Source organism: Bactrocera neohumeralis, chromosome 5 (genome assembly GCF_024586455.1).
Source record: "Bactrocera neohumeralis isolate Rockhampton chromosome 5, APGP_CSIRO_Bneo_wtdbg2-racon-allhic-juicebox.fasta_v2, whole genome shotgun sequence".
Classification (NCBI taxonomy): domain Eukaryota; kingdom Metazoa; phylum Arthropoda; class Insecta; order Diptera; family Tephritidae; genus Bactrocera; species Bactrocera neohumeralis.
The window spans coordinates 10,429,019-10,442,225 of NC_065922.1; the positions used below are offsets into that span (position 1 = coordinate 10,429,019).

The window sequence follows — 13,207 nt, forward strand, 5'->3', positions numbered from 1 at the left end:
AAATTAAGCGAGCCAAGCAAAACCCAAACTAAGTCAACTGGTCTTGAGGGATAATCAAGCGACGCCTACATGATTTCAGCGAAATTCGGCAACAAGGGAGTAGTGCTTCGCAAATTTTACAGTTATTCACTGAGTGCTTTGAATTGTTTGTCCCGTGAGTGCATAGTTGTTAGTTGGCAGCAAACTTAAAAGACTGCGGATTTGATTCAGACTGGGAATGCAAGAATGCTAAAGTGCTTTTAGGCTGAAGATAAAATTAAAGGTTGATGTATTTTGTTTATTGCATAGAAATAAGAGCCCTCGAATGGGTAAATGTGATATTGTTATTGGACATGTAGTCCAGAATAACTATTGGATGGAGAAGTACCCAGAAACATCGCCTAAGCTCTCAACTTTACTCTCGTCCCTATTAGTTGAAAACTGGGACAGTCGAGTTTCACAAGCTTCTCTTGAGGAATAATTGGTGTCAGATCTAGACTACTTAGATGGTTGATGCTCCCGGACATTATGGCAAATCACTATCGATGTGTATAGTCTGACGTTGTCCTGATGGAACACAATTCCTCTCGTATTGGCCAAAGCAAACTGCTTCTGGGCAATTTCTTTCTTCAGACGGTTCAATAGTTGACAGTACAGGTCTAAATTGAGAGATCGTAGAGGAAAAGCTCAAAGCAGTCTACTCTCCACCTACGTACTCTTGTACGTTTTTTTGAAAACTGAGTAGAAAGTGGATCTACGAACTCCGTAAACCTTTTATAAATACAAATAATAAGTTCATAACGAGAGAGGGTATTTTTAAAAGACCGGCATATTGTTTTGTAGTTGCGTAAAAAAATTCCGAAAAAACACAAACGATCATACATCCAACGTAGAAATCACTAAAAAAAAACTGAGACATTTCAAGCGATCTATCTTTTTAGAAAGATCGGATAGTATAGAAGAAATTTAGCTGAATTCCTTCCCCAGTTACCAAGCTTCCTTCCTGAACAGGATTTGTCACGATGTTTGCAACATCCTCAGAGACCACATATATTATGTATATAAAAGATCAGCGTGACGAGCTAGCCGGCAGCACATGAGGAACAGGCAAAGAAACGTTGTTGACAACATACAAGACAATCGGCCGGCCAGTCCTTAACTACGCCGCACCAATATGGTCACCTGGATGCAGTGAAATGCAGACGAGGAAGCTACGGACATATCAGAACACTGCACTCCGGTCTACAACGGAATGTCTCTCGATGTCCCCCATCGAATATCTGCATAGTAAAGCCCGCATATTTCCAGTTAGGAAGCATAATGAACTCCTCTCTGAGCACCTTCTGCTGAGGTGCTTTCGTAGAAATCATCCCTGTAGTCAACTGCTATTAGAGAAACCAACTACTAGGAGCATCAATAGGTCCTTCCTCAACTATTTCGATGACATAAAACAATACGCCGACCACACTTCGGACGTAACAAACTTCAGACATGCATTGACCGTCATTCGCAGTGGATCCATTAAAACCTTCACCGACCCCCTCTCAGTGAATGGCGTACTTGCCGTAAGAATCGAGGTCACACGCAAGGGTCATTGCGCAGCTTCGTTCTGGATACTGTAGCAGGTTAAATTCCTACTAAATCCGACGAGTCCACGCATCCTGCTAACCCTACACATCTGATACCCCTCTCCAAATGGCTCGATTCCGTCGAAACAGTCCGTTTCCTGGGCCTACCGTTGGATGACCTCAATGACAGCTTATCTAACTCTTTCCATCCTAACGGAGACTAGGTAACCGTTATAACAACAACAACCACCAGAGTCGCTATGTCCATATGTAGATCTGTTAGGCCATCCGTCTGTCTGTATATTGAACGAGTTTCTGTGATATCGATCTAAATGTCTGCTCCCGTTCTTCTATATCAGACCACTATAGCATATAGCTGCCATACAACCTGAGCGATCGGAATAAGGTTCTTGTATGGAAAGCTTTTTCATTTCACGATTTATTTTCAAGAACTTGGGGAAGGATTATTATTAAAGGCATTGCAATAATCTCCGAACATATCTTTTAGATTGGACCGCTATATCATACAGCTGCCATAGAAACTGACCTATCGAAGCTCTTGTAAGGCAGCTTTTGTATTTGTTAAGAAAAGAGTTCGATTGCACTGCCGGGTTTGCTTATAATGTTTTAGATAGACGCGGATTTCTTCAACAATACTAGGGATGATCATAAATTCAGTAAAGGCTTCTCTACTTAGGAAAAAATGTACTCATAACGTTTTCTATAAAATTTAATATTCAAGAAGTTCTAAGTTTAGATGAGGTATAAATTTCCATTTTTATGGCTCAAGTTCTGAACCCAAATTATATTCGGACACGAAATTCAAACAAATACAAATTTTTGGAGGATATACATACATATATGCGATAATTCTATTCGAATGAATACTATAAAATTACATAAATTTGTGGAGACAGCTGAAAATATTTATGTTTCAACAGCTGGAGAGAGTATCTACCCTAGATCCGTGAGAATCTGAAACTTTTTAATTCTAAGTACCAAAATTTGATGTTGAAAAATACGCCTTTTTGCAAAATAGATTTACTGAATGGAAAAAAGAAAACATCAGCACCATTATCTACCCGCTCTCAGCTTCAACAGTGAACTGAACTACTTAGAAGTGGCAGCGAAGCTCTAAGCGTTTCGGTTAGTAGCCTTTTTGGGCGGAGCTTTTATTTTTGCCGCATTTTGTTCGCCGTCTACGAGGCATTACAATTTACGGAGAATGAGCAGAGAGCGAATAGAGCAGCTTTAGCGGCACGTGATTGTTTGTGTGGAAGAAAGAGCAGAGCAAAACAGACGTGGCGAGCAAAGTGCTTTGTAGGAAATTTGTGGCTATGGATGGAGGTATGAGACAAAATTTACCAAAAATTTAAATAACAAAATATAAAAAATAGATTATTTATTTATATCAGAGATAATTTTATATAAATGTATAAAGGAGACTCTCATTTATTAATCATTATTAATTTTTGCTCTCAAAATTTAATCTTAAAATACTAAGACGATTGCCTTAGCCAAGATTACAACCGACATTTCCTCAATATTTTAGTTATGAAGAAAAAAAAACACAAAAATGTTTAGTATTATTTTTCGTTTATTTTTGGTATGAAAGCTAACAGTGCTGCCACCATTTCAACAAAATAAAAAATTTTTTAATGCAAAACTCTTAAAAATTAATTTATCTCATGACTAAAGCAGCTCTGAAATCTTTATTTTGACTGCCTCCTCTCCGGGCACAAACCACAGCTCGCTTGAGTCGCCAATTTATCCGTATTGCCGCCCTTACCGAATGGCGCCGCTTCGTTCACTTCCAAAAAGTAGTTGCCTCTTAGTTCATGCGACACCGCATAGCCCATGGGTTGCTCCACACCTGGACATTTATTATCGAGCAAACGCGTCTGCGAAGTGCAACGTTTGCCCATGAAATTCATTTCATTGCCAGGATAAACGGATTCTGCGTAGTATTTCCAGGCACGTCCATGCGCGCAGACCACGTGCAGACAACCTTTCGGCAACGGATCCAAGCCGCCCGGATAGAAATCTACATCACCCATAGGATCACGTTTGCCCAACACACCGGGATTCGAATGAATTATATCGATGAATTTGGCGTCGCCACGCTGCAGGCCAGAAAGCACGTGACCTTCGTTGAAGCAGGGTTTCGCTGGATCCAAACCAGTAATACGCGGCACAAACTTGCCGGTTTTTTCATTAAAGTAACGGCCAGTGGCGCCTACGATGTGTGCGCCTAAACTGTGACCGATGAGATGTATGTTTTCGAGCGGTACGACCTGCGTAAGTAACACGATGCCTTCGGCAAGATTCTCGCCGATTTCGTCGGTGTTTAGGGCGGACCAGGTGTAAAGTGTATCGACGAAGTTGGCTATATCGACGGCCTGTGAGCGAGAGGGAATCATATATTTTTCAATTTAATTTATTTTTTGAGAAATTAAATTTTTTGTTTTCAAATCTCTCACATTTTTATTTATTCACCACACTCTTTAATGCATACTCACCACAAAATTCACGTCACCGCGACAGTTATACGCCTTAGCCAACACATCGATCGTTTTCGAGCTGTTAACCGTCGTGGTCCAGCCAGTAGCCAGTATGACTACCTTCTTCGTCGGATCAAATTCGGGACTACGCCATATTTGATTGGATTTCAGCAGCGGATAACTGTAATTATTACATGCGGTGCGTAGCTGAAAGTTGATCTTCCGCAAATCGGGTGTCACACGCGGTCTTATCGTTTCAGATGAAAGTGCCGAGGTGCCTGAGATTTAAACCATATAAAAAATAAAATCACGCAAAATTATTCAGAGCACAACACTGTATCCATTTCACACACTACCGAACACTTACAAATCGTATTTATAGCCGAGGAGGCGACTTCGAACGGATAGCCGGCCAATAGATTCTTGCTCGACTCGAAAATACCCTCCGGCGTGGGTATGTAACTGGTTACATCCTTCGAGACGCCCGTCGCAATATCTTTCAGACTTTTACCCACATCGGTTATGCTGAACAGACCACCCTGTGCCTGTGCAGCGACAGCAAACGCGATAAACAATAACGCTATCATGTTAACACGGACATGAAGAGGCGACATTTTTTTTGTTTTTGTTAGTTTTATTTTTTACTTTGCTTTGCCGGCGTGGATTGTAAATGATGCGACGAGTGTTGATGGCAAACTATTCGCGTGCGCCGAACGCAGCTCGTATTTATACAGTTAACGCCAGGCAAATGTATGTGTGGCTGTATGTTTGTTTGAGTGTGTATGTTTCTATGTTTATGCATGACAGTTTGTTTACAATCGCTGAAATCTGAACGCCGTCGAAATCTGCGATCAATTTTTCATTTCTCCAAACAAGCTAACGCCTAGTTGAGCTGAGCTGAGGTTGGTTGCTGCTTAACTTACAGTAGTGTGAGAAAATAATGCATTGGGGGTATTAATATCAAACATATTTATTGCAATGGCGGTCTAAAACAACAAAAAGTTCATATTTCGAAAATAAAGTCAAATTGTAGAACACGGCTCTTTCAGCTAATCCGATAGATGCTGCAGTAAACATTTTACTTTAACTATATTTAATACAACAAAAAATATTAATGTAACCAATTCTGCCAGAAAGTGAGACTTTCTGGTGTGAAGCACATCCATTGATTCCATTATCTTCAATAAGTTTCAGATTGGATGTTATGATATTCACTATATAAGGCGATCCAAGCCAATCTAGTAAGTAACACTTTATAACGTCTAAGAAAGAACAGGCTACAAATACGCATTATTTCTAGAAAAAACTCCCGGTAATCTAATTCAATAGAGACAACGCAATTAGAACGTGCAGAGTAAGTAAAAGTTTACAAAAACACTTAAATCGCACGGAATAGAAAATTAGACTTCTCAACGGAGTTATTAAATAACAATTAGTTATTGTAATGATTACGGAATTCGTAATCAATTTATAAAAAAATAATCAAACCATTATTTTTTTTTATTCTTTGTTATTGTGTATCAAATATTATATTTCCATTACTTCTGATTACATATGATTACTTTTAATTACGCATGATTACTTTTTATTATTATTTTTTATTACTATTATTTTTACATATTTTTTTCAAATTTTATATTCCCATTGCTTTTCATTACAAGTGGTTACTTTTAATTACTTATGATTATATATCATAACATGATTAGTTTTTATTATTTTTGTTCATTTATTACTATGAATAGTAATTAACCCATGATTACTTTTTATAATTTAGTTATTGCTTTTTGTCTATTACTATGAAAACGTTTAAAAGGAATAAAACGGCAGATATTTTTAAAACGTTGTTAAATATTTTCATATATCATTCCGAAGTATTACAATAAAAGTATTCATTAATAATCGACTGTAATCGAAAAAAAGAATAAATTTTTTAGTTCTATTTCTATTTGTTTTGACTGCGTTTTATGTAATCAAATGATGATTACGTTTAATTACGTATGATTACTTTCCATTATTTTTGCTTACTTCTTACTATGAAAAGTATTTAAAGCATTACCTATGATTACTTCTGATTATCTATGATTACTTTTTTTTTATTATTTTTGTCTATTTACTACTTTTCATTACTATGAAGAGGAATATAACGGCAGATATTTTTAAAACGTTGTTAAACATTTTCATACATCATTACTATAACCGACTACTTTAATACAATGGAAGTATTCATGAATAATCGAAAATTAATTAAATTTTAAATTCTATTTTTAATTGTTTTAATTACTTTTTATGTGATCTAATGTATACTTACTCTCGACTTAACATGTTTACTTTCGATTACTTATGATTACTTCACATTACTTTTGTTAACTTATTACTTTTCTTTTATTATTAGTTTGTCGACTATAGAAACGAATATAATCGCATATATTCTCAAAACTGTGCTAAGAAATATACGCAGTCATATTATTAAGTAAGATAGACGAAGTATTTGTAAATATTAAAAGCATTCAAGTGCAACCAAAAAAGTAATTAAGTTAATACCTTATCGAATACTTGTGTTTTATGACAACGTTGATTATTATTTTTTTAATTATTTGGTACTATTTAGTCGAACTGAACCGTATATGCGTATTCTATGACAGTATGAGAAGAAAGCGAAATGGTTCGACTAATTTACCGTAATCTCAAGTAATCGAAAAATAATTAAATTAATAAGCTCAAAAATATTGCTTTTGATTTTTTGTTAATTTTTAATTACTTTTCATTACTAATGATTACTTTTGAAATTTAAATTACTTATGATTACTTTTGTTACTAGTGAAAAAGCAGATGTATTTGAAATCGTAGTAACATATAGTTCAAATATCTTAAGCAAATGTAATACCGTTTTGCATTACCGACCATTACTACTAATGCCGTTGCTCTTATTTGGCACGTCACTGTGAACACACTCAAATTGTACAAAGTTTTTTTTCCATTACTTTTATTCTGCTTTGATGAATTTATTATTGCATTTTTATTTTCATTTTGTTTTTTTACGCAAAAGGAAATGCAAATCTGTGTCAATCAAATGCGCTCAGAATTTCTAATGGAAATTTAATGCATTTTTAGAATTTCACCAGCTTTCTGTAGTTATATCTATGCAGTAATTAGAATATCGTGTTTAACGGATGACTCTAGTTGAGAATTGAACGAATTTCAGATTTTATATCTTACTAAAGCAGGCTTGACGTTTGACGGTTATTGTAACAAATAAAGTTGTGAAAGCGAAAAAAATTTAAAACTAAGCAAATAAAGTATGAAGTTATTTAGACACAAGTTTTTTGCCTTGTAGAGATATGAGGAAATGTATGTCTTCATTTCTATTTCGCTTCCTTCTCCTATTTTACTTCTTCTTCTTCTGTTCCTCAAATCCGCATTAGGTTTTCAAACTCGTTTGTTTGCTGAAATTGACCGAGCGTATTTGAGAGTAAAAGAGTGCGAATCTAACTAGCAAGCAAATCAAAAGTATAGGGTATAAAAGAGTCTATATACTCACTCAATTTGGATTAGCATGATTATTTTTTGACAAGAGCACAGAGCTGAAATATAGTGTGTAGAGAAGTGATGAATCGAACATTAGAACAGAACAGAAACTATTTTTTAGAAAACACTCTTTTTAACTTGGTATTAAAAAGGGTATGAAGTAGAATATAATAAAAATATATGGTTTGGAGGTAAAAGAACTAAATTTTATGGATAGTAATTTTCAACTCGTTAATATTCTCACTCAAAAGGTCTGTTTTGTGTGTAAGTTTGGTATGAGAGTTAAAAATTATAATAAAAAATTATTATTTTATTAAATAATGTATAGAAAAATAAAAAAGTTTATTAAAACTTATTATAAAAATTAAAAAAAAAAAAAATTAAAAATAATAAAAATTAAAAAATTATTGTAATATAATAATATACATATTAAAAAAAAATAAAAGAATATTATAAACAAATTATTTCAATTTCTTTCAACTTCTGTATATTTTATTAAAACATGCCTGTGTAAAAATAAAATAAAAAATAAATAAAAAAAAATAAAAATAAATTTAATTGTATTATAAAATTCAAAATAAAAATTAAAACTTTTATTTTATTTTTTTATTTTTTTTTTTTTTTTTTTGATAAAAACTTTTATTTTATTTTCTTTTTTTTCATCCTCTACATATCGTCACCTGAAATGCCAAATAACGTATCATCAAAAAATTCGAAATTGAGTGTCTTATTGATTACGATTCACTACTTCAAATTACGTACATAATATTACATATGTCCAACATTTTCAGGTTCTGCGATCAGATATGAACCAATTTTAATCAATACTAAAATTTTTTTTCACTCGTGTTCCATTTTATTTCGTGTTTCATTCATGCCACTGTAAATTTCCGAAAATGTTGTTACGTTATTTTGCATTTCAGGTGACGATATGTATATATTTTATTAAAAACATGCCTATGCGCAAACAATATTTTTTAAAAAATTTCGAAATTCCGCTATCTGCAGATAAACTTAACGAAAACGTTTTGAACAAAACTAACGCTGAACCTTTTTTAATCACAATTCTGTCAAATTGTATCAAAAAATACACACAAGCAATAATTGATCTCACAAAAACAACAATTTTAAATCTACAACCGAGAGCTAAATTCTATACAAAACTAAATTCATTATCATTGCATGAAAATTCCCAGAAATATTTCAGAACAACTCAACACAAAGCAATCTACGTTGACTTCCGATTGAGAAAGATAACAAATTGACCGCAAAAAATCAAGCAAATGAGTTAAGTCGACAGCCACAAACATGCGTCAGCGCAAGCGCGCCGCAAAAGGCGTTCCCATCAACAAACAGCTATGAATTTTAATTCAATAAAATATAATAAATACAAAAATAGCCACAAGCCGCTTATCGAGCATGCGAGGCACGCTTTGTTCTATGCAAATGTATCTCAAACACTCAGCCACTTATATAAACATATCGCAAAGAGCATCTGTATGTTGTGCGGCAGCAAAGTGGCTTATATGTGCCTAAGTATATAAGTAATTGTATTTATAAATAATTACTTTGCGATTGCCGATTTTGAATTGTTTTGAGCTAAGTGCTATTGAGAGCGTTTGCAAACAAGCTGCTCACTCAGAGAAGCGTGTAAAACAATAGAAGCACATTAAGTCAATCAGGCAATTGCTGTTTAATGTGAATGCTTAACGGGAGAAAGAGCGCAAATTTTAGTTTGGCTTTTTTGTGAAGTAATGGAGTAGAAGTAAAAATATGTTAAGTGTTGGAAAAAATTGCTTTTATATTCAAAAATTATTATTACTATTGTTAACTTTTATTAGACACATTATAGATAATGTAGTAATATAATATGACAATATGGCAGTGGTCTACGATGCCAAATTTATTTTTTCTTGTCTAATTTATGAGTAGGGTTAACTAAAATACCAGACTTCTAATCAGAGCTTTTGAATAACTAATAGCTATCGTAATCAAATTATAAAAACGCAATCAAAAGAATTTCATATATCACTGTGGGCAAAAAACAGTAAGACTTTTAAATTTCGGACGAAAATGTATTCATAAAAAATATCTTTTTTAAGTTGGTAAGACTGCCAGTGACATCTGTGCCAAATGTCACATCAAAATAATGATTAATGTTTAGTATACGCTTGTCTTTCTGAAGTATTTAGAGGGCATTCGGCGATTTATACGAAGAGTGAAATTATTCAAAAAAGAAGTTCCACTAAATTGTGTGTGCGGAATCAAATTTCAGGTGCCGAAACGATAAGAATGTTGGAAAAGGTCCCCAGTGATAATTGTTTGTCGCAAGCAAGTGTTCGCGATTGGTAAAAATTATTCAAAGCGGGTCGAGAACGTGTTAAAGACGAATCACATCCAGACGGCCAACAATATCAACTGATGATCAATACGTCAATAAACAAAAGGAATTGGTACTTGGGAATCGACGAAAAACAGTTAGAGATCTTACTGGCATCGTTGGAATATCGGACGGATCAGTGAAAACCATTTTGAAAAATCATTTGGGCTTAAAGAAACTGAAAGCAGTATTGATTCCAAAATCACTCAGTTTTGCGACGTGAAAACGTATTATTACTGGCGATGAGTCTTGGATGCTTACGACCCGGAAACAGACGATCAATCGGCCGAATATCGTGACAAAGGTGAGCCGAAACCGAAAAACCGTATCAAAATAGGTCAAAAATCAAGGTTGTGTTAACAGTTTTCTTCGATTATCGAGATGTGGTTAACTCCGAATTCCTTCCGACCGGCCAAACTGTCATCAGGAAATACTATTTGAGTGTTAGGCGTCGTCTGAGCGAAGCTATGTATAGAAGAAGGCGGAATTATGGGTCGACAAGCCTTGATTTTTGCATCAAGATAATGCACCGTCGCCTACTGCATTGATTCTATGCCAGTTTTTCGCCAAATTTGCAACCAATATCGTGCTGTGACCGCCGTATTCACTTGATTTAGCTCCGTGTGACTGTTGGCTATTAAGCAAACTTACACGAACGATCCGGGGAAACCATTTTGAGTCAATAGAAGACATTGAACGTGAATCCCTCCGAGCATTGAAGACTATTCTGGAAATTGACTTTAACCACTGTTTCAGGGCTTGGAAAAACCTTGACACAAGGGTATTGGAGCAAGATGGTTTACTTTGAAGGCAACAACATAGACATTGAAGAATAAATTAAGAATTCTAAAATAATGAAAAAGTCTTACTATTTTGTGCTCATGGCATATCTAATGAACGAGTTTAGAACCTCCAGGTGACTTTATACATGTTTACTGCGAAATAAATTATTAATAACTTTCCAAATAATATAGTGTGCATATATGTTTTATATCCATTATATAATAGTTATTATATATATTATTTTTAGGACACACCTAGCATAATCGTATGCTGCGAATAAAAATTCATTATTTCTTGTAATAAATGGTTTTTAATAACATAGACGGAGGAAAAGGCATTTCCAAATTTTTTCCTACAGAATTACTTCAAAAATTTTGAAAAATACATACACGCACATATATGTATGTATGTAGACCCAACCATAAATGTACAAATTAATATTGATTTTTTCGTTTAGAAATTTTGTTTTTATTTTCTGCAAAACAATATTTGGTTTTCTTGCTGAGTTTGCTCGAATATCCTTGAGCAAGTTCACATATTTACCTAGACACTACCGGGACAGTGCAAACAAAGACAGTACAAAAGAAAAGATAGTGTTGTAATGAAAGCAACAAACATTTGTGTGTCTATGCTCAAAAAATCAATTATGTTCACATAAGATAAGAAATACCAAAAATCAAGCATAATCATACACATAGTTAGTTATGTGAGATAAGATTAAAATTATACAAAAGAGATGAAAATGTCAAAATAAATCAGCATGAAACAACAGAATAAATAAATATCAAACAAGTAAGGAAGGGCTAAGTTCGGGTGTCACCGAACATTTTATACTCTCGCACGATAAAGTGATAATCGAGATTTCATTATCAGTCATTTACATATTTTTCAAATACCGTATTTGTGTAAAGTTTTATTCCGCTATCATCATTGGTTCCTAATGTTTATATATTATACAGAGAAGGCATCAGATGGAATTCAAAATAGCTTTATATTGGAAGAAGGCGTGGTTGTGAACCGATTTCACCCATATTTCGTACATGTCATCAGGGTGTTAAGAAAATATTATATACCGAATTTGATTGAAATCGGTCTAGTAGCTCCTGAGATATGGTTCTTGGTCCATAAGTGGGCGGCGCCACGCCCATTTTCAATTTTTAAAAAAAGCCTGGGTGCAGCTTCCTTCTGCCACTTCTTCCGTAAAATTTAGTGTTTCTGACGTTTTTTGTTAGTCGGTTAACGCACTTTTAGTGATTTTGAACATAACCTTTGTATGGGAGGTGGGCGTGGTTATTATCCGATTTCTTCCATTTTTGAACTGTATATGGAAATACCAGAAGAAAACGACTCTGTAGACTTTGGTTGACATAGCTATAGTAGTTTCCGAGATATGTACAAAAAACTTAGTAGGGGCGGGGCCACGCCCACTTTTCCAAAAAAATTACGTCCAAATATGCCCCTCCCTAATGCGATCCTTTGTGCCAAATTTCACTTTAATATCTTTATTTATGGCTTAGTTATGACACTTTATAGGTTTTCGGTTTGGCCGATTTTGCCCATCTTCGAACTTAACCTTCTTATGGAGCCAAGGAATACGTGTACCAAGTTTCATCATGATATCTCAATTTTTACTCAAGTTACAGCTTGCACGGACGGACGGACGGACAGACGGACGGACGGACAGACAGACATCCGGATTTCGACTCTACTCGTCGCCCTGATCAATTTGGTATATATAACCCTATATCTGACTCTTTTAGTTTTAGGACTTACAAACAACCGTTATGTGAACAAAACTATAATACTCTCGTTAGCAACATTGTTGCGAGAGTATAAATAGTAGTGTTAAATCAGAATGGAAGAAACAATTTTTCCTGATTTTATTTTGTTTTTTTTTTTTTCATCAATTCACAATGTATCTTTTAATTATTTTCACCCTCCAGAGTAAGGCGTTAATTGTTACGATTCTATAAGAATTTTTTTAGAAAAAAGTGTTAAAGTTATAAGTTAAAGTGTAATTATTTATTAAAAATTATGCTATAAAATAGTTTATTGAAAATAACGGAACATTATTATTCACTTGTAATTTTTATATAATAATAAAATGTTTTAAATTAATAAACCATACCTGTGTATTGCTAAATTTGCATAATTCGACTAATGCAGTTCTATCATTAATTGCCAGTAGTTAAAACTGCTTATCATAATGAAGAATTCTTCTGTTAAGTGAATATAATACGAAATAGTAAAGTAAATGAGTAATGGTAATGTAAAACCGAGAGCTTTCAAAAGGTTTGTAAATTAGTTAGGAAATACAGGGGGTGCTATGCTAAATCGTAAATATAAAATATTTTTTATTTAAACACTAAGCATGGCTTGGATATCGCAGTTCACTACAATTCATACTAGAAATCGCTTGACATCCTTTATGAATCTTAGTAATTAAGTGGCTATATGCTTTCCAGATTCAT

The 13,207-nt window shown here is 34.1% G+C and overlaps 1 protein-coding gene across 1 annotated transcript; it reads right to left on the minus strand.

The window, feature by feature from the left end:
- Nucleotides 1–3,126: 3,126 nt before the first annotated feature.
- LOC126759073 (vitellogenin-3-like) lies at nt 3,127–4,755 on the minus strand. Its single transcript, XM_050473669.1, has 3 exons — nt 4,416–4,755; nt 4,067–4,326; nt 3,127–3,946 (listed from the first exon to the last, which is right to left on the minus strand). Exons 1-3 carry the CDS (start codon nt 4,660–4,662, stop codon nt 3,260–3,262), a joined length of 1,194 nt encoding a protein of 397 aa, XP_050329626.1. The 5' UTR covers nt 4,663–4,755; the 3' UTR covers nt 3,127–3,259.
- Between the last annotated feature and the right edge of the window lie 8,452 nt (nt 4,756–13,207).